The sequence below is a fragment of the Oncorhynchus kisutch genome, linkage group LG6 (genome assembly GCF_002021735.2).
Source record: "Oncorhynchus kisutch isolate 150728-3 linkage group LG6, Okis_V2, whole genome shotgun sequence".
NCBI classification, from domain to species: domain Eukaryota; kingdom Metazoa; phylum Chordata; class Actinopteri; order Salmoniformes; family Salmonidae; genus Oncorhynchus; species Oncorhynchus kisutch.
Window position 1 is genome coordinate 4,652,008 of NC_034179.2, and position 27,300 is coordinate 4,679,307.

General features: G+C 43.5%; 1 protein-coding gene across 4 annotated transcripts in view; it reads right to left on the reverse strand.

Moving 5' to 3' along the window:
• The window catches only part of LOC109881431 (MOB kinase activator 3B), a 62,537-nt gene that overhangs the window by 16,353 nt on the left and 18,884 nt on the right, over positions 1–27,300 (reverse strand). For 2 of the 4 annotated variants that reach the window (XM_031826038.1, XM_020473568.2), the window contains exon 2: positions 5,502–6,217. In XM_031826038.1, coding sequence (XP_031681898.1) covers positions 5,502–6,217 — 716 coding nt within the window. Of the gene's footprint in view, positions 1–5,501; positions 6,218–12,551; positions 12,752–27,300 lie in introns of those variants that run through there. The other 2 variants (XM_031826036.1, XM_031826037.1) reach the window with 2 other exon arrangements.

Genomic DNA, 27,300 nt, shown 5'->3' on the forward strand with positions numbered 1-27,300 from the left:
GGAGAGAACTCTCACGGTCGCCATGCGGTGACAGGCTGCCGGCCATGGAACAAAGGGAATCATCCTGGATATCATGGTGACACCGTGGTGGGAACAGGCTAGGGACTCGTTCCAAACGGCACCCTATTCCCTATATAGTGCACTTCTTCTGATCTGAGCCCTGTGGGTCCCCTGTGGGCCCTGGTTAAAAGTAGTGCACTATAAATGGAATAAGGTTCCATTTGCGTGGCTCACCAGAGCATTGGCAGATCAGATGTATCTACATTATTCAAAGGCTGAACTGAGGACGATACTGCTGCTGTACTCTGACACCCATTATCAGACTGACACCCATTATCTGTTACCAGACTGACACCCATCACCTGTTACCAGACTGACACCCATCACCTGTTACCAGACTGACACCCATCACCTGTTACCAGACTGACACCCATCACCTGTTACCAGACTGACACCCATCACCTGTTATCAGACTGACACCCATCACCGTTACCAGACTGACACCCATCACCTGTTACCAGACTGACACCCATCAGCTGTTACTACACTCTGACACCCATCACCTGTTATCAGACTGACACCCATCACCTGTTACCAGACTGACACCCATCACCGTTACCAGACTGACACCCATCACCTGTTACCAGACTGACACCCATCACCTGTTACCAGACTGACACCCATCACCTGTTATCAGACTGACACCCATCACCTGTTACCAGACTGACACCCATCACCGTTACCAGACTGACACCCATCACCTGTTACCAGACTGACACCCATCACCTGTTACCAGACTGACACCCATCACCTGTTACCAGACTGACACCCATCACCTGTTATCAGACTGACACCCATCACCTGTTACCAGACTGACACCCATCACCGTTACCAGACTGACACCCATCACCGTTACCAGACTGACACCCATCACCTGTTACCAGACTGACACCCATCACCTGTTACCAGACTGACACCCATCACCTGTTACCAGACTGACACCCATCACCTGTTACCAGACTGACACCCATCACCTGTTACCAGACTGACACCCATCAGCTGTTACCAGACTGGCACCCATCACCTGTTACCAGACTGACACCCATCACCTGTTACTACACTCTGACACCCATCACCTGTTACTACACTCTGACACCCGTCACCTGTTACCAGACTGACACCCATCACCTGTTACCAGACTGACACCCATCACCTGTTACCAGACTGACACCCATCACCTGTTACCAGACTGACACCCATCGCCTGTTACCAGACTGACACCCATCAGCTGTTACTACACTCTGACACCTATCACCTGTTACCAGACTGACACCCATCAGCTGTTACTACACTCTGACACCTATCACCTGTTACCAGACTGACACCCATCACCTGTTACCAGACTGACACCCATCACCTGTTACCAGACTGACACCCATCACCTGTTACCAGACTGACACCCATCGCCTGTTACCAGACTGACACCCATCAGCTGTTACTACACTCTGACACCTATCACCTGTTACCAGACTGACAACCATCAGCTGTTTTTTTCCAAGCGATAAACTTTGTCGGACCCCAAAACAGCACCCTATTCCTCATAGTAATACTGTTCACCAGGGCGCTCCTTAGACTGCTTGTAGTGGTGACTAAGAGCAGGTTTGACAGGTGACAGGTGACAGGAGGAAGGTCATACTGTAGGTCATAGGTCAATAGCTGTTAGTGGTTCTATCCAATTAGCGTCCGCCTCCGGATCACCTGACTTTTCATGTCAGCGTCAAGGCAGCCATTACAATGAGCAGTGTTCCTTGTAATACCCTGAGTCCAAGAGGGCCCGGACTCCTGATCTAATGCTGTATATTGTTACAGTAACTCCACAGGACAGTATGGAAGCCTAGTAATCCAGTAACTTCCCAACTCCGCTCCAGGATTTCTGTCAAACCTGTATATTGTTACAGTAACTCCACAGGACAGTATGGAAGCCTAGTAATCCAGTAACTTCCCAGCTCCGCTCCAGGATTTCTGTCAAACCTGGACATTTTCAGAATATTACAGGAATTTTCCGCAACAGGAATTCCGTCACCGATGCTAGTCTGAAAAAATTCCCAAGACGTTCCTTATCCTCTAATGCAGGGGATGCTCAACTACTGTTTGAGATGGTCCGGTGAGACAGATTTCCTAGGTGACAAAGGTTCAGATGGACATTGTCATGTCTCAACATACTGTAGTAACAACCCGTGTGAACCCAAACTGTTGTAATTGTTCACGTCCATCTTGTTGGTGGCAGTGTATTAATAGATGGGAAGCCAGGATTACTCAAATATTTTTGACCAATCAAAATTCGATGTATATTTTTTAAAATCTTTTATCTCTCTGAGATTTCATACATTTCTGTAAATTCGCAAGTGGCTTAATCTCACCAGAGAAATTATCTGAGCGAGAGAAACAGCACCTCTCTGTCTCAGTATGTGTAGACCATGTATCTGATGCTGTCTGGACAGTGAAACAGCACCTCTCTGTCTCAGTATGTGTAGACCATGTATCTGATGCTGTCTCAGTATGTGTAGACCATGTATCTGATGCTGTCTGGACAGTGAAACAGCACCTCTCTGTCTCAGTATGTGTAGACCATGTATCTGATGCTGTCTGGGCAGTGAAACAGCACCTCTCTGTCTCAGTATGTGTAGACCATGTATCTGATGCTGTCTGGACAGTGAACCAGCACCTCTCTGTCTCAGTATGTGTAGACCATGTATCTGATGCTGTCTGGACAGTGAAACAGCACCTCTCTGTCTCAGTATGTGTAGACCATGTATCTGATGCTGTCTGGACAGTGAAACAGCACCTCTCTGTCTCAGTATGTGTAGACCATGTATCTGATGCTGTCTGGACAGTGAACCAGCACCTCTCTGTCTCAGTATGTGTAGACCATGTATCTGATGCTGTCTGGACAGTGAAACAGCACCTCTCTGTCTCAGTATGTGTAGACCATGTATCTGATGCTGTCTGGACAGTGAAACAGCACCTCTCTGTCTCAGTATGTGTAGACCATGTATCTGATGCTGTCTGGACAGTGAAACAGCACCTCTCTGTCTCAGTATGTGTAGACCATGTATCTGATGCTGTCTGGACAGTGAAACAGCACCTCTCTGTCTCAGTATGTGTAGACCATGTATCTGATGCTGTCTGGACAGTGAAACAGCACCTCTCTGTCTCAGTATGTGTAGACCATGTATCTGATGCTGTCTGGGCAGTGAACCAGCACCTCTCTGTCTCAGTATGTGTAGACCATGTATCTGATGCTGTCTGGGCAGTGAAACAGCACCTCTCTGTCTCAGTATGTGTAGACCATGTATCTGATGCTGTCTGGACAGTGAAACAGCACCTCTCTGTCTCAGTATGTGTAGACCATGTATCTGATGCTGTCTGGACAGTGAAACAGCACCTCTCTGTCTCAGTATGTGTAGACCATGTATCTGATGCTGTCTGGACAGTGAAACAGCACCTCTCTGTCTCAGTATGTGTAGACCATGTATCTGATGCTGTTGCTGCTGATGTTGCGGCCGTAGTGTTTGATTGATTGATGCCAGAAAGCCATTTGGCCTGACTTGATGAAATAAAAATAATAATAATAATAATTAGCCAATCAGCGCTGAGCTGTTGTACCTTTATTTAACTAGGCAAGTCAGTTAACAACAAATTCTTATTTTCAACAACAGCCTAGGAACAGCGGGTTAACTGCCTTGTTCAGGGGCAGAAGGACAGATTTGTATCTTGTCAGCTCGGGGATTTGAACTTACAACCTTCCAGTTACTAGTCCAACGCTCTAACCACTAGGCTACCTGCCGCCTCTACACTCTAACCACTAGGCTACCCTGCCGCCTCTACACTCTAACCACTAGGCTACCCTGCCGCCTCTACACTCTAACCACTAGGCTACCTGCCGCCTCTACACTCTAACCACTAAGCTACCTGCCGCCTCTACACTCTAACCACTAGGCTACCTGCCGCCTCTACACTCTAACCACTAGGCTACCTGCCGCCTCTACACTCTAACCACTAGGCTACCTGCCGCCTCTACACTCTAACCACTAGGCTACCCTGCCGCCTCTACACTCTAACCACTAGGCTACCTGCCGCCTCTACACTCTAACCACTAGGCTACCTGCCGCCTCTACACTCTAACCACTAGGCTACCCTGCCTCCTCTACACTCTAACCACTAGGCTACCTGCCGCCTCCACACTCTAACCACTAGGCTACCTGCCGCCTCTACACTCTAACCACTAGGCTACCTGCCTCCTCTACACTCTAACCACTAGGCTACCTGCCGCCTCTACACTCTAACCACTAGGCTACCTGCCGCCTCTACACTCTAACCACTAGGCTACCTGCCGCCTCTACACTCTAACCACTAGGCTACCTGCCGCCTCTACACTCTAACCACTAGGCTACCCTGCCGCCAACTACACTCTAACCACTAGGCTGCCTGCCTCCACTACACTCTAACCACTAGGCTACCTGCCACCCCTACACTCTAACCACTAGGCTACCTGCCTCCTCTACACTCTAACCACTAGGCTACCTGCCTCCTCTACACTCTAACCACTAGGCTACCTGCCTCCTCTACACTCTAACCACTAGGCTACCCTGCCGCCTCTACACTCTAACCACTAGGCTACCTGCCGCCTCTACACTCTAACCACTAGGCTACCTGCCGCCTCTACACTCTAACCACTAGGCTACCTGCCGCCTCTACACTCTAACCACTAGGCTACCTGCCGCCTCTACACTCTAACCACTAGGCTACCTGCCGCCTCTACACTCTAACCACTAGGCTACCTGCCGCCTCTACACTCTAACCACTAGGCTACCCTGCCGTTACAGTACATTCGTTATTTGCTTTGTGGACTTCTGACAGATTGTTGTTCTTCGGTTTTGTGATGAAACAGAAGGTGTGGTTGAATTTATTCTACCGTTGTGTGACTGTTGTCTTTTTGTTGTATATCACGGGTCTTATTGTATATCACAGTGGCGTATGAACCAATGGGTTATAAAACAAACAACCAAAATATCACTACATTGGTTTTTATAATGGATTTGTTTTTACAGGCCTTGTTTGCTGAGTGATATTACCCACTAGCACTGCTTCTAGTTCCTAAAAAAAGACTGTCTGGGTCTGTTGTGTGTGGCTGATGTACAGTGGGGCAAAAAAGTATTTAGTCAGCCACCAATTGTGCAAGTTCTCCCACTTAAAAAGATGAGAGAGGCCTGTAATTTTCATCATAGGTTACACTTCAACTATGACAGACAAAATGAGGGGGAAAAAATCCAGAAAATCACATTGTAGGATTTTTAATGAATTTATTTGCAAATTATGGTGGAAAATAAGTATTACAGGCCTCTCATATTTTTAAGTGGGAGAACTTGCACAATTGGTGGCTGACTAAATACTTTTTTGCCCCACTGTACATATAGTTACAGCAGACCCAGAGTACTCACCCATGCTGGTGGGGAAGATATCCTCATTGTTGATCTGGACCTCGATCCAGTCCATCAGCAAGTTCATGTACTTGGGAGCCGGTAGAGCCGTTGGTTTCTTGTACTTGTGATCGTCCTGCCATCGGTACTCATACCTAGGACCTCCGGACATGACCGGACAACTCTTCTCCGTGCAGAACTCACACACCGTCCCGTAGATGAGGTTTATCCTGTTGAAGAAGTCAACTACGTGCATGGCCACCCAGTCGTTCAGATCCTCCCCGTGGGGCAGAGCTACCGCCGCCCGTAGGTCAACCCCGGAGCTCAGCGACACCTGGGCCTTTTTATGCAACTCGAAACGCTGCGTCCCCGGCTCAAACTTACGCTTGGGCCGGAAGGTCTTGTCCTTGTTGAAGACCTGCTTCAGGGCGATGGACATGTTACCGGGGACGTGGGGAAGTGGGGCGAGGGGGGAGAGGAGGTTGAGGGACGAGGACCGGGGGGGGGAGAGGAGGCTCAGGGACGAGGACCGGGGGAGCGGAGAGGAGTGGGAAAGCGGAGATTTGTCAACCGGCCGAGTGAGGGTTGGGGACCCAAGGAAGGAACCAACGGTACCAATAGTCGGTTCTGGAGGAGCAGGAAGTACAGGAGGAGGAGGAAGAGCAGGTTGAGATGAGGAAGAGGGATACAGCAGGGTAACGTTTACTGTTTGGAGTGCCGCGTCAGGACATCTTTTTCTGTGAGAAACAAAGAAGAGAAAGACACGGATTAGACATCACGTTAACATTTGACATTATAGTCATTTAGTTGATGATCTTATCCCCAATTGTAGTGTTTGTTTGTGTAACAGTATAGACTTCACGTACGTCCCCTCGCCATGGCGTCACCGATTGAAACTCCACTAGCGCGCACCACCGCTAACTAGCTAGCCATTTCACATCGGCTACATTTGCTTAAAACTTTAAATGACAGAGATCATGATTGAGCGTTGAATAAGGTGTTGAACAAGGTATTGAACAAGGTATTGAACAAGGTATTGAACAGGGTGTTGAACAGGGTGTTGACAGACAGGGTGTTGAAAAAGGTATTGAACAAGGTGTTGACAGACAGGGTGTTGACAGACGGGGTGTTGAACAGGGTGTTGACAGACAGGGTGTTGAACAAGGTATTGAACAGGGTGTTGAGAGACAGGGTGTTGACAGACAGGGTGTTGAACAAGATATTGAACAGGGTGTTGACAGACAGGGTGTTGAACAAGGTATTGAACAGGGTGTTGAACAGGGTGTTGACAGACAGGGTGTTGTACAAGATGTTGAGAAAGGTATTGACCAAGGTGTTGGTAGACAGGGTGTTGACAGACAGGGTGTTGAACAAGGTGTTGAACAAGGTGTTGGACAGGGTGTTGACAGACAGGGTGTTGAACAAGGTGTTGAGAAAGGTATTGACCAAGGTGTTGGCAGACAGGGTGTTGACAGACAGGGTGTTGAACAAGGTGTTGAACAAGGTGTTGGACAGGGTGTTGACAGACAGGGTGTTGAACAAGGTGTTGAGAAAGGTATTGACCAAGGTGTTGACAGACAGGGTGTTGACAGACAGGGTGTTGAACAAGGTGTTAAACAAGGTGTTGAACAAGGTGTTGGACAGGGTGTTGGATAAGGTGTTGGCAGGGTATTGAACAAGGTGTTGACCAAGGTGTTGAACAAGGTGTTGATAGACAGGGTGTTGAACAAGGTGTTGATAGACAGGGTGTTGACAGACTGGGTGTTGACAGACAGGGTGTTGACAGACAGGGCGTTGAACAAGGTATTGAACAAGGTGTTGACAGACAGGGTGTTGAACAAGGTGTTGAACAAGGTGTTGGACAGGGTGTTGACAGACAGGGTGTTGAACAAGGTGTTGGACAGGGTGTTGGACAGACAGGGTGTTGAACAAGGTGTTGGCAGGGTATTGAACAAGGTGTTGACAGACAGGGTTTGAATAAGGTGTTGGCAGGGTATTGAACAAGGTGTTGACCAAGGTGTTGAACAAGGTGTTGAACAAGGTGTTGGCAGGGTGTTGAACAAGGTGTTGACAGACAGGGTGTTGAACAAGGTGTTGGACAGGGTGTTGAAGAAGGTGTTGACAGGGAGTTGACCAAGGGGTTGTCAGGGTGTTGAACAAGGTGTTGAACAAGGTGTTGAACAGGGTGTTGAACAAGGTGTTGAACAAGGTGTTGACCAAGGTGTTGACAGACAGGGTGTTGAACAAGGTGTTGAACAAGGTGTTGACGGGGTGTTGATCAAGGTGTTGATCAAGGTGTTGAACAAGGGGTTGAACAGGGTGTTGACAGGGTGTTGAACAAGGTGTTGGACAGGGTGTTGAACAAGGTGTTGGACAGGGTGTTGAACATGGTGTTGAACAAGGTGTTGAACAAGGTGTTGCCAGGGTATTGAACAAGGTGTTGGACAGGGTGTTGGACAGGGTGTTGAACAGGGTGTTGAACAAGGTGTTGGACAGGGTGTTGAACAGGGTGTTGAACAAGGTGTTGGACAGGGTGTTGGACAGGGTGTTGAACAGGGTGTTGAACAGGGTGTTGAACAAGGTGTTGGACAGGGTGTTGAACAGGGTGTTGAACAAGGTGTTGGACAGGGTGTTGAACAAGGTGTTGAACAAGGTGTTGAACAAGGTGTTGACAGGGTGTTGAACAGGGTGTTGAACAAGGTGTTGAACAAGGTGTTGAACAAGGTGTTGACAGGGTGTTGAACAAGGTGTTGAACAAGGTGTTGACAGGATCCTGGCTGGAACGGCCTCTCTTCATCACAGAGCCACCCATTGTGCTGCTGGGTTAGGGTTAGGGCACGTGGCAACAAGATCTGAGCTCAGATATCGATCAGTGGAAATCGATAAATAGTTTAACCCTCTGCACACAGTGCCCGACCTGTTTAGTCCACTGACAGACAGAGACAGAGACAGAGATTAGCTTCAAGCTCTGCTTTACACATTCCACACACTGATACAACGCCAGAGTGATGCTATCAGGGTCATGACTCAAACGTAAGTAATGGAACCGCACACATTTTAACAACGATCCTGTCTAAACACGAAATCATGAGGTGTCTTTGTGTTTGTACTCAACTTAGTGAGGACACTCCCAGTTCTTCCCCACAGTCAGTGGGATTACGAGTTTAGATCAGAGAGAGATTTAGCTGGTTGTGACTGTGAGGCTTCGTGTCTTTTGGATCAGGGGGTTTAAATACATCCAAAGTCATAACATTACTTAGAGAACAGAATACTAATGTAAAAACATGATTTTTAGGGGTGTGGAGAGGTTGTGGCCCTTTATTTCCAATGAGGATATTTATGGACAATATTTCTGTCCATTTAAGGGGATCCCTTTTTGGCTCAATTGAAGGCAAACGTTCTGTATAGCCTCTAAAATGACAACATCAACCCTGCACCTTAGAGGCTGTTGCCCCATATACATAGACATGGAATCACTGATCACTTTAATAACGTTCACACACTGCTTTACTCATCTCATATGTATGTACTGTATTTTAGTCAATGACACTCCGACATTGATCGTTCCTAATATATATTTATTTCTTAATTCCATTATTTTACTTTTAGATTTATTATTTTTAGTTAGATATTACTGCACTGTTGGAGCTAGGAACACAAGCATTTAGTTAGATACTACTGCACTGTTGGAGCTAGGAACACAAGCATTTAGTTAGATATTACTGCACTGTTGGAGCTAGGAACACAAGCATTTAGTTAGATATTACTGTACTGTTGGAGCTAGGAACACAAGCATTTAGTTAGATATTACTGCACTGTTGGAGCTAGGAACACAAGCATTTAGTTAGATATTACTGCACTGTTGGAGCTAGGAACACAAGCATTTAGTTAGATACTACTGTACTGTTGGAGCTAGGAACACAAGCATTTAGTTAGATACTACTGCACTGTTGGAGCTAGGAACACAAGCATTTAGTTAGATACTACTGCACTGTTGGAGCTAGGAACACAAGCATTTAGTTAGATACTACTGCACTGTTGGAGCTAGGAACACAAGCATTTAGTTAGATATTACTGCACTGTTGGAGCTAGGAACACAAGCATTTAGTTAGATACTACTGCACTGTTGGAGCTAGGAACACAAGCATTTAGTTAGATACTACTACACTGTTGGAGCTAGGAACACAAGCATTTAGTTAGATACTACTGCACTGTTGGAGCTAGGAACACAAGCATTTAGCTAGATATTACTGCACTGTTGGAGCTAGGAACACAAGCATTTAGCTAGATATTACTGCACTGTAGGAGCTAGGAACACAAGCATTTAGCTAGATACTACTGCACTGTTGGAGCTAGGAACACAAGCACTTAGTTAGATATTACTGCACTGTTGGAGCTAGGAACACAAGCATTTAGCTAGATACTACTGCACTGTTGGAGCTAGGAACACAAGCATTTAGTTAGATATTACTACACTGTTGGAGCTAGGAACACAAGCATTTAGTTAGATACTACTGCACTGTTGGAGCTAGGAACACAAGCATTTAGTTAGATATTACTGCACTGTTGGAGCTAGGAACACAAGCATTTAGTTAGATATTACTGCACTGTTGGAGCTAGGAACACAAGCATTTAGTTAGATATTACTGCACTGTTGGAGCTAGGAACACAAGCATTTAGTTAGATACTACTGCACTGTTGGAGCTAGGAACACAAGCATTTAGTTAGATACTACTGCACTGTTGGAGCTAGGAACACAAGCATTTAGTTAGATATTACTGCACTGTTGGAGCTAGGAACACAAGCATTTAGTTAGATATTTCTGCACTGTTGGAGCTAGGAACACAAGCATTTAGTTAGATACTACTGCACTGTTGGAGCTAGGAACACAAGCATTTAGTTAGATACTACTGCACTGTTGGAGCTAGGAACACAAGCATTTAGTTAGATATTACTGCACTGTTGGAGCTAGAAACACAAGCATTTAGTTAGATACTACTGTACTGTTGGAGCTAGGAACACAAGCATTTAGTTAGATATTACTACACTGTTGGAGCTAGGAACACAAGCATTTAGTTAGATACTACTGCACTGTTGGAGCTAGGAACACAAGCATTTAGTTAGATACTACTACACTGTTGGAGCTAGAAACACAAGCATTTAGTTAGATACTACTGCACTGTTGGAGCTAGGAACACAAGCATTAGATATTACTGCACTGTTGGGGCTAGGAACACAAGCATTTAGTTAGATATTACTACACTGTTGGAGCTAGGAACACAAGCATTTAGTTAGATACTACTGCACTGTTGGAGCTAGGAACACAAGCATTAGATATTACTGCACTGTTGGGGCTAGGAACACAAGCATTTAGTTAGATACTACTACACTGTTGGAGCTAGGAACACAAGCATTTAGTTAGATACTACTGCACTGTTGGAGCTAGGAACACAAGCATTTAGTTAGATACTACTGCACTGTTAGAGCTAGGAACACAAGCATTTAGTTAGATATTACTGCACTGTTGGAGCTAGGAACACAAGCATTTAGTTAGATATTACTGCACTGTTGGAGCTCGGAACACAAGCATTTAGTTAGATATTACTGCACTGTTGGAGCTAGGAACACAAGCATTTAGTTAGATACTACTGCACTGTTAGAGCTAGGAACACAAGCATTTAGTTAGATATTACTGCACTGTTGGAGCTAGGAACACAAGCATTTAGTTAGATATTACTGCACTGTTGGAGCTAGGAACACAAGCATTTAGTTAGATATTACTGCACTGTTGGAGCTAGGAACACAAGCATTTAGTTAGATACTACTGCACTGTTGGAGCTAGGAACACAAGCATTTAGTTAGATACTACTGCACTGTTGGAGCTAGGAACACAAGCATTTAGTTAGATATTACTGCACTGTTGGAGCTAGGAACACAAGCATTTAGTTAGATATTACTGCACTGTTGGAGCTAGGAACACAAGCATTTAGTTAGATATTACTACACTGTTGGAGCTAGGAACACAAGCATTTAGTTAGATATTACTGCACTGTTGGAGCTAGGAACACAAGCATTTAGTTAGATACTACTGCACTGTTGGAGCTAGGAACACAAGCATTTAGTTAGATATTACTACACTGTTGGAGCTAGGAACACAAGCATTTAGTTAGATATTACTGCACTGTTGGAGCTAGGAACACAAGCATTTAGTTAGATATTACTGCACTGTTGGAGCTAGGAACACAAGCATTTAGTTAGATATTACTACACTGTTGGAACTAGGAACACAAGCATTTAGTTAGATATTACTGCACTGTTGGAGCTAGGAACACCACCATTTAGCTAGATATTACTGTACTGTTGGAGCTAGGAACACAAGCATTTAGTTAGATATTACTGCACTGTTGGAGCTAGAAACACAAGCATTTAGTTAGATATTACTGTACTGTTGGAGCTAGGAACACAAGCATTTAGTTAGATATTACTGCACTGTTGGAGCTAGAAACACAAGCATTTAGTTAGATATTACTGTACTGTTGGAGCTAGGAACACAAGCATTTAGCTACACCCGCAAAAACATATGTATATGCTACCTAAATATGTATATGCTACCAAAACAATTTGATTTGATTTGGACTGTATCAATTTACTTATTACAGCCTGACAAAGATCATTGACATCATTCCCACCAATGCGGTTTAATTTGAGGTTATGTCATATCCATGGTGCTTTAAAGCCACGCCAAGCGGATTTATACTACCACTGTAACAGCCTGCTTATGAGCATACGACGTCATCCCAAATGGCACCCTATTCCCTATGTAGTGCACTACTTTAGACCAGAGTCCTATGGCACCCTATTCCCTATATAGTGCACTACTTTAGACCAGAGTCCTATGGAACCCTATTCCCTATATAGTGCACTACTTTAGACCAGAGCCCTATGGAACCCTATTCCCTATGTAGTGCACTACTTTGTTTTGACCAGGGCCCATAGGGTTCTGGTCAAAAGTAGTGCACTAGGATATAAGCGGAATAATCCTTCACCGGACAATAATATAAGAATACATACAAGTTTGGTTTAAAAGCTTTGCGTATCCAGTTGAAGCAGCGATCTTGGCATGTTCCCTGCTTTTCCATAATATCCAAAACAACATGCCTGGCTAAGGAGATCTTTATTGCTACTTTCGCATCATATTCATGTATGATTAGAAAAATTCAGAGTAGAGTGCCCGACTGCCCGGTGAAGAACACAACCTGTAAATCAGACCTACTACGTCCGTAGTGGAAGATGTGATGTGTAACTCAATCAATGGGGCCTATTGTCTTCTTCAGGAGAAATGTTGCCTGACCAGATCTGAACCTGTCTGAGTGTTAGGTTAGCTACTTACTTCCCTCTTGTCTTGTCAGTGGTCAACAGGTTAGCTACTTACTTCCCTCTTGTCTTGACAGTGGTCACCAGGTTCACTACTTCCCTCTTGTCTTGACAGTGGTCAACAGGTTCACTACTTCCCTCTTGTCTTGACAGTGGTCAACAGGTTCACTACTTCCCTCTTGTCTTGTCAGTGGTCAACAGGTTCACTACTTCCCTCTTGTCTTGACAGCGGTTAATTGTCACTGTAGCAATTAGGGACAATATTACAGTCCCCTAATTACTTCATAATGAATTGGTCTGTTTGGTCTTTATCTAGCTGGAGCATCTCTGTATGTCTGGTCGGTCTGGTCTGCTGTCTGTCTGGTCTACTGTCTGTGTGGTCTACTGTCTGTCTGGTGTGCTGTCTGCCTGGTGTGCTGTCTGCCTGGTGTGCTGTCTGCCTGGTGTACTGTCTGCCTGGTGTACTGTCCTGTCTGTCTGTTCTACTGTCCTGGCTGTCTGGTCTACTGTACTGTCTGTCTGGTCTACTGTACTGTCTGTCTGGTCAACTGTCTTGGCTGTCAGTGTGGTCCACTGTCTGTGTGGTCTACTGTCCTGTCTGTGTATCGGTCTGGGGCCTGATTTCCATAACGATGTGGTAAGACACCAAGCTGGTAGAAAAGACGGCATTCCAACCAGTTTACAATCTAGTGATAGTTATCTGCTTTCAATTACATAATTGACTATGAAGGGCCATTATTTAGAGCCTCTATGAAGGGCCTCTAATGCTCCTCCAGGTGTCAGTGGCCTCTTCAGTCTTTACAGAGATCCTGGAGTGATATTTGGCACCTTATTACAACTTTAGACCAGGGCCCATAGGATATAACAAGTTCTAACAACAGTCAGGACAGACAGAGGTTAACCTCCTCTCCCTCTCAGCTTTGTTCTCAAGGCCAGCAGAGCAGAGGGCCTCACCATCTCCTAGCGGAGCAGAGGGCCTCACCATCTCCTAGCGGAGTAGAGGGCCTCACCAGCTCCTAGCTGAGTAAGAGGGCCTCACCAGCTCCTAGCTGAGTAAGAGGGCCTCACCAGCTCCTAGCTGAGTAAGAGGGCCTCACCAGCTCCTAGCTGAGTAAGAGGGCCTCACCAGCTCCTAGCTGAGTAAGAGGGCCTCACCAGCTCCTAGCTGAGCAGAGGGCCTCACCATCTCCTAGCTGAGTAAGAGGGCCTCACCAGCTCCTAGCTGAGTAAGAGGGCCTCACCAGCTCCTAGCTGAGTAGAGGGCCTCACCATCTCCTAGCTGAGTAAGAGGGCCTCACCAGCTCCTAGCTGAGTAAGAGGGCCTCACCAGCTCCTAGCTGAGTAGAGGGCCTCACCAGCTCCTAGCTGAGTAGAGGGCCTCACCATCTCCTAGCTGAGTAAGAGGGCCTCACCAGCTCCTAGCTGAGTAAGAGGGCCTCACCAGCTCCTAGCTGAGTAAGAGGGCCTCACCAGCTCCTAGCTGAGTAGAGGGCCTCACCAGCTCCTAGCTGAGTAAGAGGGCCTCACCAGCTCCTAGCTGAGTAAGAGGGCCTCACCAGCTCCTAGCTGAGTAAGAGGGCCTCACCAGCTCCTAGCTGAGTAGAGGGCCTCACCAGCTCCTAGCTGAGTAAGAGGGCCTCACCAGCTCCTAGCTGAGTAAGAGGGCCTCACCAGCTCCTAGCTGAGGAGAGGGCCTCACCATCTCCTAGCTGAGTAGAGGGCCTCACCAGCTCCTAGCTGAGTAAGAGGGCCTCACCAGCTCCTAGCTGAGTAAGAGGGCCTCACCAGCTCCTAGCTGAGTAAGAGGGCCTCACCAGCTCCTAGCTGAGTAGAGGGCCTCACCAGCTCCTAGCTGAGTAAGAGGGCCTCACCAGCTCCTAGCTGAGTAAGAGGGCCTCACCAGCTCCTAGCTGAGCAGAGGGCCTCACCAGCTCCTAGCTGAGCAGAGGGCCTCACCAGCTCCTAGCTGAGCAGAGGGCCTCACCAGCTCCTAGCTGAGCAGAGGGCCTCACCAGCTCCTAGCTGAGCAGAGGGCCTCACCAGCTCCTAGCTGAGTAAGAGGGCCTCACCAGCTCCTAGCTGAGTAGAGGGCCTCACCAGCTCCTAGCTGAGTAAGAGGGCCTCACCAGCTCCTAGCTGAGGAGAGGGCCTCACAATCTCCTAGCTGAGTAGAGGGCCTCACCAGCTCCTAGCTGAGTAAGAGGGCCTCACCAGCTCCTAGCTGAGTAAGAGGGCCTCACCAGCTCCTAGCTGAGTAGAGGGCCTCACCAGCTCCTAGCTGAGTAAGAGGGCCTCACCAGCTCCTAGCTGAGTAAGAGGGCCTCACCAGCTCCTAGCTGAGCAGAGGGCCTCACCAGCTCCTAGCTGAGCAGAGGGCCTCACCAGCTCCTAGCTGAGCAGAGGACCTCACCAGCTCCTAGCTGAGTAAGAGGGCCTCACCAGCTCCTAGCTGAGCAGAGGGCCTCACCAGCTCCTAGCTGAGTAGAGGGCCTCACCATGATTTCCAGCATTACAGCATAATTTACATGTATGCAGGCAACATTTTAAGGTAATGATGATCAAATCATGATGTATTCAACAATACAACATCACCAATGGCATTTCTATACATAGCAAAGCTCAGATGTATGGACCTGCATGGTTCTGGTACCGGTTCTGATCAACATTTTCATAGATTGTAAACAAAAACACTTTCTGTTTGTCATAGACCAGGGATGGACAACTTTGATAGGGGTGGGGACCACAAATTCTAACGCATGTCCCTGTAATTCTAGGCAAATGTTTACAGTTTTTAATATGATAACTGATGACTAATGATCAAGTTAAGATAGCTGGCTGCTAGATTCATTTACCAATCTAAAACAATGTTGCTGACATGAGATAATTGAGTGTCTGCTGAAAATTTCACCTTTTGTATTCTATTACTCTAACTGTCAACAGGAAGTTGAGACCCTGACTAAGTTCAGAAAAATAAATAAAATCTACAGTATTTTTTTATTTTATTGGTCCTGAGGGCCTAAACCAGTTGCCCATCCCTGTCATAGACGGACAAGATTAATATGAGATGAAAGGCAAGTCTCTGTCACGACTTCCTCCGAGGTTGGTCCCTCTGTTCGTTCGGCGGTCGACGTCAGCGGCTTTCTAGTCGCTACCGATCCATGTTTCATTTGGTGTTGTCTTCATTATTCACACCTGATTTCTATTACATTTAATATGTTCCTTATTTTTAAATTTTAAATTTTACCTTTATTTAACCAGGCAAGTCAGTTAAGAACACATTCTTATTTTCAATGACGGCCTGGGAACAGTGGGTTAACTGCCTGTTCAGGGGCAGAACGACAGACTTGTACCTTGTCAGCTCGGGGGTTTGAACTCACAACCTTCCGGTTACTAGTCCAACACTCTAACCACTATGCTACCCTGCCGCCTCTGGCTTCCCTCTCTGTACTGTGTGTTATTGTTTGTCATGTGGCTTTGTGTTCTTGTGTTTGAATGTTGTTTTTCATTTTTGAGTAAACTGTCGGACTATACTCATCTCTGTGTCCTGCGCCTGCCTCTACCTTTCTCCATTCACCAACACCCTCACAGTCTCCAACGGGTTCAGGGAGCCAAGCTAGAGCTCTGAGACATTCACAGAGATGGGGGGGAAACTCCGGGAGAACATGGGGGGGGGGGGGGGGGGGGTTTAAAAGTTTTAAAAGAAGGTGGAATCTTATAGTTAGTGCTTTCTATAATTTGATTAAACTATATTTAGAAAGCATATCAGTCATTTCAAGCCCTATTCAAACAGTTTTGCTGAACAGGAAATACATCACATCAATATTTGTACTGTGCACTGGAGCTAGTCTCCTTAAAAGTGACTACACAATGCATAACCATTTTTACCAGAAAGGTGAGATTTTAACCTTTCTTTGAGTAAGCAGCATTACTAGTTATTGTTTATGGACCTCTCATAATAAATAATTACTTTTGGGTATTACTTAGATTACATTTCCTATTACATTTAGTTACATTTAACTGGTTAATAGTTACTTAGATTACATTTTCTATTACATTTAGTTACATTTAACTGGATAACATAGAAAAGAAAGACCCATCTTTTACATTACGCCATATAATGTAAAGTGAGGTCACTCACATTCTCATGAGTACTCTGAGTACTGACATATCCATAACTTCTTGTTCTCATGAGTACTAGGAGTACTGACATATCCATAACTTCTTGTTCTCATGAGTACTATGAGTACTGACGGATCAATAACTTCTTGTTCTCATGATTACTATGAGTACTGACAGATCAATAACTTCTTGTTCTCATGAGTACTATGAGTACTGACAGATCAATAACTTCTTGTTCTCATGATTACTATGAGTACTGACAGATCAATAACTTCTTGTTCTCATGAGTACTATGAGTACTGACAGATCAATAACTTCTTGTTCTCATGAGTACTATGAGTACTGACAGATCAATAACTTATTGTTCTCATGAGTACTATGAGTACTGACAGATCAATAACTTCTTGTTCTCATGAGTACTGACAGATCAATAACTTCTTGTTCTCATGAGTACTGACAGATCAATAACTTCTTGTTCTCATGAGTACTATGAGTACTGACAGATCAATACCTTCTTGTTCTCATGAGTACTATGAGTACTGACAGATCAATAACTTCTTGTTCTCATGAGTACTATGAGTACTGACAGATCAATAACTTCTTGTTCTCATGAGTACTATGAGTACTGACAGATCAATAACTTCTTGTTCTCATGATTACTATGAGTACTGACAGATCAATAACTTCTTGTTCTCATGAGTACTATGAGTACTGACAGATCAATAACTTCTTGTTCTCATGAGTACTATGAGTACTGACAGATCAATAACTTCTTGTTCTCATGAGTACTACGAGTACTGACAGATCAATAACTTCTTGTTCTCATGAGTACTATGAGTACTGACAGATCAATAACTTCTTGTTCTCATGAGTACTATGAGTACTGACAGATCAATAACTTATTGTTCTCATGAGTACTATGAGTACTGACAGATCAATAACTTCTTGTTCTCATGAGTACTATGAGTACTGACAGATCAATAACTTCTTGTTCTCATGAGTACTATGAGTACTGACAGATCAATAACTTCTTGTTCTCATGAGTACTATGAGTACTGACAGATCAATAACTTCTTGTTCTCATGAGTACTATGAGTACTGACAGATCAATAACTGCTTGTTCTCATGAGTACTGACAGATCAATAACTTCTTGTTCTCATGAGTACTGACAGATCAATAACTTATTGTTCTCATGAGTACTATGAGTACTGACAGATCAATAACTTCTTGTTCTCATGAGTACTATGAGTACTGACAGATCAATAACTTCTTGTTCTCATGAGTACTACGAGTACTGACAGATCAATAACTTCTTGTTCTCATGAGTACTATGAGTACTGACAGATCAATAACTTCTTGTTCTCATGAGTACTGTGAGTACTGACAGATCAATAACTTCTTGTTCTCATGAGTACTATGAGTACTGACAGATCAATAACTTCTTGTTCTCATGAGTACTGACAGATCAATAACTTCTTGTTCTCATGAGTACTGACAGATCAATAACTTCTTGTTCTCATGAGTACTATGAGTACTGACAGATCAATAACTTCTTGTTCTCATGAGTACTATGAGTACTGACAGATCAATAACTTCTTGTTCTCATGAGTACTGACAGATCAATAACTTATTGTTCTCATGAGTACTATGAGTACTGACAGATCAATAACTTCTTGTTCTCATGATTACTATGAGTACTGACAGATCAATAACTTCTTGTTCTCATGAGTACTATGAGTACTGACAGATCAATAACTTCTTGTTCTCATGAGTACTATGAGTACTGACAGATCAATAACTTCTTGTTCTCATGAGTACTACGAGTACTGACAGATCAATAACTTCTTGTTCTCATGAGTACTATGAGTACTGACAGATCAATAACTTCTTGTTCTCATGAGTACTATGAGTACTGACAGATCAATAACTTCTTGTTCTCATGATTACTATGAGTACTGACAGATCAATAACTTATTGTTCTCATGAGTACTATGAGTACTGACAGATCAATAACTTCTTGTTCTCATGAGTACTATGAGTACTGACAGATCAATAACTTCTTGTTCTCATGAGTACTATGAGTACTGACAGATCAATAACTTCTTGTTCTCATGAGTACTATGAGTACTGACAGATCAATAACTTCTTGTTCTCATGAGTACTATGAGTACTGACAGATCAATAACTTCTTGTTCTCATGAGTACTATGAGTACTGACAGATCAATAACTTATTGTTCTCATGAGTACTATGAGTACTGACAGATCAATAACGTCTTGTTCTCATGAGTACTGACAGATCAATAACTTCTTGTTCTCATGAGTACTATGAGTACTGACAGATCAATAACTTCTTGTTCTCATGAGTACTATGAGTACTGACAGATCAATAACTTCTTGTTCTCATGAGTACTACGAGTACTGACAGATCAATAACTTCTTGTTCTCATGAGTACTATGAGTACTGACAGATCAATAACTTCTTGTTCTCATGAGTACTATGAGTACTGACAGATCAATAACTTCTTGTTCTCATGATTACTATGAGTACTGACAGATCAATAACTTATTGTTCTCATGAGTACTATGAGTACTGACAGATCAATAACTTCTTGTTCTCATGAGTACTATGAGTACTGACAGATCAATAACTTCTTGTTCTCATGAGTACTATGAGTACTGACAGATCAATAACTTCTTGTTCTCATGAGTACTATGAGTACTGACAGATCAATAACTTCTTGTTCTCATGAGTACTATGAGTACTGACAGATCAATAACTTCTTGTTCTCATGAGTACTATGAGTACTGACAGATCAATAACTTATTGTTCTCATGAGTACTATGAGTACTGACAGATCAATAACTTCTTGTTCTCATGAGTACTGACAGATCAATAACTTCTTGTTCTCATGAGTACTGACAGATCAATAACTTCTTGTTCTCATGAGTACTATGAGTACTGACAGATCAATAACTTCTTGTTCTCATGAGTACTATGAGTACTGACAGATCAATAACTTCTTGTTCTCATGAGTACTATGAGTACTGACAGATCAATAACTTCTTGTTCTCATGAGTACTATGAGTACTGACAGATCAATAACTTCTTGTTCTCATGAGTACTATGAGTACTGACAGATCAATAACTTCTTGTTCTCATGAGTACTGACAGATCAATAACTTATTGTTCTCATGAGTACTATGAGTACTGACAGATCAATAACTTATTGTTCTCATGAGTACTATGAGTACTGACAGATCAATAACTTCTTGTTCTCATGAGTACTGACAGATCAATAACTTATTGTTCTCATGAGTACTATGAGTACTGACGGATCAATAACTTCTTGTTCTCATGATTACTATGAGTACTGACAGATTAATAACGTCTTGTTCTCATGAGTACTATGAGTACTGACAGATCAATAACGTCTTGTTCTCATGAGTACTATGAGTACTGACAGATCAATAACTTCTTGTTCTCATGAGTACTGACAGATCAATAGCGTCTTGTTCTCATGAGTACTATGAGTACTGACAGATCAATAACTTCCTGTTCTCATGAGTACTACGAGTACTGACAGATCAATAACTTCTTGTTCTCATGAGTACTATGAGTACTGACAGATCAATAACTTCTTGTTCTCATGAGTACTGACAGATCAATAGCGTCTTGTTCTCATGAGTACTATGAGTACTGACAGATCAATAACTTCCTGTTCTCATGAGTACTAAGAGTACTGACAGATCAATAACTTCCTGTTCTCATGAGTACTATGAGTACTGACAGATCAATAACTTCCTGTTCTCATGAGTACTATGAGTACTGACAGATCAATAACTTCCTGTTCTCATGAGTACTATGAGTACTGACAGATCAATAACTTCTTGTTCTCATGAGTACTATGAGTACTGACAGATCAATAACTTCTTGTTCTCATGAGTACTATGAGTACTGACAGATCAATAACTTCCTGCTCTCATGAGTACTATGAGTACTGACAGATCAATAACTTCCTGTTCTCATGAGTACTATGAGTACTGACAGATCAATAACTTCCTGTTCTCATGAGTACTATGAGTACTGACAGATCAATAACTTCCTGTTCTCATGAGTACTGACAGATCAATAACTTCCTGTTCTCATGAGTACTATGAGTACTGACAGATCAATAACTTCCTGTTCTCATGAGTACTATGAGTACTGACAGATCAATAACTTCCTGTTCTCATGAGTACTGACAGATCAATAACTTCCTGTTCTCATGAGTACTATGAGTACTGACAGATCAATAATTTCCTGTTCTCATGATTACTATGAGTACTGACAGATCAATAACTTCCTGTTCTCATGAGTACTGACAGATCAATAACTTCCTGTTCTCATGAGTACTATGAGTACTGACAGATCAATAACTTCCTGTTCTCATGAGTACTATGAGTACTGACAGATCAATAACTTCCTGTTCTCATGAGTACTATGAGTACTGACAGATCAATAACTTCCTGTTCTCATGATTACTATGAGTACTGACAGATCAATAACTTCCTGTTCTCATGAGTACTATGAGTTCTTCGCTAATCTTTCTAAGAGGAAATAAAATAAAATAAATATACAGCAAAGCCAGATCTGAAGATAACGTCACCATTGTAATGGAAAACCCTTCCTCCTTCACCTTTCACCAGTAACTGAGCAACTTGAAGGACAACATTTCAGAAGCCCCGTCATGGCTTTGGAAGTGTGGATGAATGACCTCATCACCTGTCCAGCCAGAAGCGGATAGATTCACTTTAAGGACAGAGTGACAGACAGACAGACGTTTCTCTGTTAGTGTAGTGCGTAGGCCGTCTGATCATTACAGATGTAACCTTGGTTACCGTAACACACCAATAAAAAGAACAATGTGCCTTTCCAAGGTAACTCTAGGTCAATCCTAACATTCAAGATTGTTCAATCATTCTGATTGATTATTTGGCTAATCAATGCTACTGATCGTGATCAATGACGACACATGATGGAACTGTTGCAGACAGTAAACGTGGCTCACACACACACACACACACACACCCCTCCACACACACACACACACACACACACACACACACACACACACACACACACACACACACACACACACACACACACACACACACACACACACACACACACACACACACACACACACACACACACACACACACACACACACACACACACACACACACTGTAATTCCCAAGGTGCAGCTAAGAAGACAGAATAATGTGTGCTGAACTGGGGAAGGAAACTGATGATGGCAGAGCAGCACTTTCTGTGGAGCCAGAATCTGTTCAATCATTAATGACCGTGGTAGAGATGCTGTTATGGGTTTATGACCATGGGCGAGATGCTGTTATGGGTTTAACGTGACTTTCTGTCCTTAAATAAACTGAATAAAATAAAATAAAATAAAATTCCAACATACAGTGTTTCCCCTGTACAGTACAGCATTAACAGTCTGGAAATAGTGTGTTTAGCTAACTGTGTGTTTGAACTAACTGTGTGTTTGAACTAACTGTGTGTTTTAGCTAACTGTGTGTTTGAGCTAACTGTGTGTTTTAGCTAACTGTGTGTTTGAACTAACTGTGTGTTTAGCTAACTGTGTTTAGCTAACTGTGTGTTTGAGCTAACTGTGTGTTTAGCTAACTGTGCGTTTAACTAACTGTGCGTTTAACTAACTGTGCGTTTAACTAGCTGTGCATTTAGCTAACTGTGCGTTTAGCTAACTGTGTGTTTAGCTAACTGTGCGTTGAGCTAACCGTGCGTTGAGCTAACCGTGTGTTTAGCTAACTGTGCGTTGAGCTAACCGTGTGTTGAGCTAACCGTGTGTTAAGCTAACCGTGTGTTAAGCTAACCGTGTGTTAAGCTAACCGTGTGTTAAGCTAACTGTGTGTTTAGCTAACTGTTCTCTATATGTATCTTTGCATTACATATAAGACCGGGCTAGAGTCTAAACATACAAACTGGCATTACACTGTCTATAAACATGTAATAACAGGTCCTAGACCTATCTACAGTGGAAGGATGTTATATACTGTCTATAAACATGTAATAACAGGTCCTAGACCTATCTACAGTGGAAGGACGTTATATACTGTCTATAAACATGTAATAACAGGTCCTAGACCTATCTACAGTGGAAGGATGTTACACTTTCTATAAACATGTAATAACAGGTCCTAGGTCTATCTACAGTGGAAGGATGTTATATACTGTCTATAAACATGTAATAACAGGTCCTAGACCTATCTACAGTGGAAGGACGTTATATACTGTCTATAAACATGTAATAACAGGTCCTAGACCTATCTACAGTGGAAGGACGTTATATACTGTCTATAAACATGTAATAACAGGTCCTAGACCTATCTACAGTGGAAGGACGTTATATACTGTCTATAAACATGTAATAACAGGTCCTAGACCTATCTACAGTGGAAGGACGTTATATACTGTCTATAAACATGTAATAACAGGTCCTAGACCTATCTACAGTGGAAGGACGTTATATACTGTCTATAAACATGTAATAACAGGTCCTAGACCTATCTACAGTGGAAGGATGTTACACTTTCTATAAACATGTAGGTGACAGGTCTAGGGCCTGTCTACAGTGGAAGGATGTTATATACGGTCTATAAACATGTAGGTGACAGGCCCTAGACCTATCTACAGCGGAAGGATGTTATATACTGTCTATAAACATGTAGGTGACAGGTCTAGGGCCTGTCTACAGTGGAAGGACGTTAGCCTAGTGGTTAGAGCATTGGACTAGTAACCGGAAGGTTGCGAGTTCAAACCCCCGAGCTGACAAGGTACAAATCTGTCGTTCTGCCCCTGAACAGGCAGTTAACCCACTGTTCCCAGGCCGTCATTGAAAATAAGAATGTGTTCTTAACTGACTTGCCTGGTTAAATAAAGGTAAAATAAAATAAAAATATATACTTTCTATAAACATGTAGGTGACAGGTCTAGGGCCTGTCTACAGTGGAAGGACGTTATATACTTTCTATAAACATGTAGGTGACAGGTCTAGGGCCTGTCTACAGTGGAATGATATTACATACGGTCTATAAACATGTAGGTGACAGGTCTAGGGCCTGTCTACAGTGGAAGAACTAACAGGAGGGATATTCCATAAATAGCAGATACAGACGTTCTGTAGTAGAAGTAAAACCCAAATCACACAGACAGTTCCTAATTACAGCTTGAAGCAGAAAGTAACTAAGAGTTGAATCAATCTGATTGGACGAGGAACACAGACAGACAGACAGACAGACAGACAGACAGACAGACAGAGACAGAGAGAGACTTTTGTATATTATCTACCTCACTTGCTTTGGCAATGTTAACACATGTTTCCCATGCCAATAAGGCCCCTCGAATTGAATTGAATTGAGAGAGAGAGAGAGAGCGGCCTGAGGCCAAACCACACGACCAACAACATTGGACACTTTATGGAACACAAAGCCTTCACTATCTCATCCTGGAATATCTGAGGTCTGAGGTCATCCATCTGATGTCCAGTGATATTATGGTAGGAATCCAGGTTACAATTGTATTAACACATTATTTGCTTTTCTCACAGATTGCAACAACACTAATTAATGTCTGTTTGTTTTTGTAGATGGAGCAAGATTACATCTGACAATGCAAACTGTGTTTAAATGGCATGGCATATACAGACAGGCAGAAAGACATGCAAAGGACACTATGTGAACCAAGGCCATGATTTCATGGATCATCATCTGATGCCGTGGGCAAAGGTCCAATCACTCAATACCTCAACCTAATCCAATGTGTTATTTGTATTTTTTAAATGGCCACCAACTCACTGGTATTTCAGAGATGTAAAGAGAAACCAAAGAGGGTTCTGAAGATTTTTAACCTTAATTGCCGTTATTTAACTAGGCAAAGTCAGTCAATAAGAACAAATTCTGAAGATAAAGGTATAAACATTCCAGAACCATCAACAGTAAATGGTGTGGAAGTCCTATCTTGGTATGACTGATGATGAAATGCCGACCCTTCTACTCCTTGAGAAGAGTCTTCATCTGTTATCTGTTGTAAACATTCTATCTCAGGACAACAAAAACAACAAGCAGGAACCTCCACGGATCATGGAGGCTTCTGTTCTTGTTGCTGTTTTGTATATTTGCAGTCAAAACGCCAGAATTTACTCCATCTCCATAGCTATCATACTCTAATTCCATTGATTTCAAAACTCGGTCCTCCAGAAAGTGGAGAGGGCACAGACAAACAGCACAAAGGGCAAGAAGGTAGAGACAACAACGTCTTTGAATGAATAGATTAAAGATAAAACAGTCCAGGTTGAGTGTTTGTTGCAGCTCGTTCCAGTTGCTAGCTGCAGTGAACTGAAAAGAAGATTTTAATTCCGCGTCACTAAGACACGTGATGCCAACAACATTGTAGTTACTCCACAATTACTTACCTAAATGACAGAGTGAAAAGAAGGAAGCCTGTACAGAATACAAAAATATTCCAAAACATGCCTCCTTTAAGAGCAGCGACATCCCTGGGTCGCTCCTCTTTTCAGTTCACTGCAGCTAGCAACTGGAACGGGCTGCAACAAACACTCAACCTGGACAGGTTTATCTTTAATCTATTCATTCAAAGACGTTGTTGTCTCTACCTTCTTGCCCTTTGTGCTGTTTGTCTGTGCCCAATAATGTTTGTACCATGTTTTGTGCTGCTACCATGTTGTGTTGCTACCATGTTTTGTGCTGCTACCATGTTTTGTGCTGCTACCATGTTGTGTTGCTACCATGTTGTGTTGCTACCATGTTGTGCTGCTACCATGTTTTGTGTTGCTACCATGTTTTGTGCTGCTACCATGTTGTTGTCATGTGTTGCTGCCTTGCTATGTTGTTGTCTTAGGTCTCTATTTATGTAGTGTTGTGTTGTCTCTCTTGTCATGATGTGTGCTTTGTCCTATATATATATATTATAAAAACAATTATTTTTCATTCCAGCCCCTGTCACTGCAGGAGGCAGCCCCTGTCACTGCAGGAGGCAGCCCCTGTCACTGCAGGAGGCAGCCCCTGTCACTGCAGGAGGCAGCCCCTGTCACTGCAGGAGGCAGCCCCTGTCACTGCAGGAGGCAGCCCCTGTCACTGCAGGAGGCAGCCCCTGTCACTGCAGGAGGCAGCCCCTGTCACTGCAGGAGGCAGCCCCTGTCACTGCAGGAGGCAGCCCCTGTCACTGCAGGAGGCAGCCCCTGTCACTGCAGGAGGCAGCCCCTGTCACTGCAGGAGGCAGCCCCTGTCACTGCAGGAGGCAGCCCCTGTCACTGCAGGAGGCAGCCCCTGTCACTGCCCGTCATTGTAAATAAGAATTTGTTCCTAACTGACTTGCCAAGTTAAATAAAGGTTTAATAAATAAAAAAAATTCACAGGAGAGCCATTTGAACATAAACTTTAAAAAACATCAAAATGCCTTCTGGAGCATGTAAACTTTATAACAAACGTGTATGCCATCTGTAAACTATGAATCAAATTGTTAAATCACGAGTCTAGTTTGTTTAGTCACAAAAAAAGTCAGCAACCGTCCTGCTAGCCATGATTGGCTGGGATAATGAGTGGGCTGGACATGTGTAGTGAGATGAGTTCGGATTGGTCTGCCATGTAACACGCTTCTGTCTATAACATGAGCTGCTCAGTATGTGAAAGGTAATGCTTTCTAACACAGATTTTTTTTAAAGATATCACGTAGTAGAACTGCATCAGTGTTGCTCTCCACTTTCTGGAGGACCGAGTTTTGAAATCAATGGAATTAGAGTATGATAGCTTTGGAGATGGAGTAAATTCTGGCGTTCTGACTGTAAATATACAAAACAGAGTCAAAAAGAGAACACACAGAAGGTGTTTAGCTTGTCCAGAAGCAAGACGTTGGCGTCCGCGACATGGCTGGTTTTCCTTTTGTAGTCCGTGATTGTCTGTACGTCTCGTGTCTAAGCCATTGAATTGCGACTCCACCCTATACTGACGTTTAACCTGTTTGATTGACTTGCGGAGGGAATAACTACACTGTTTGTATTCGGCCATATTCCCAGTCGCCTTGCCCTGGTTAAATGTGGTGGGTCGAGCTTTCAGTTATGTGCGAATGCTGCCAGCTATCCATGGTTTCTGGTTAGGGTAGGTTTTAATAGTCACAGTGGGTACAACATGTCCTATACACTTCCTGATAAACTCAGTCACCGTATCAGTGTTTTCGTCAATGTTATTCTCGGGAACATATCCCAGTCTGCGTGATCAAAACAAACTTGAA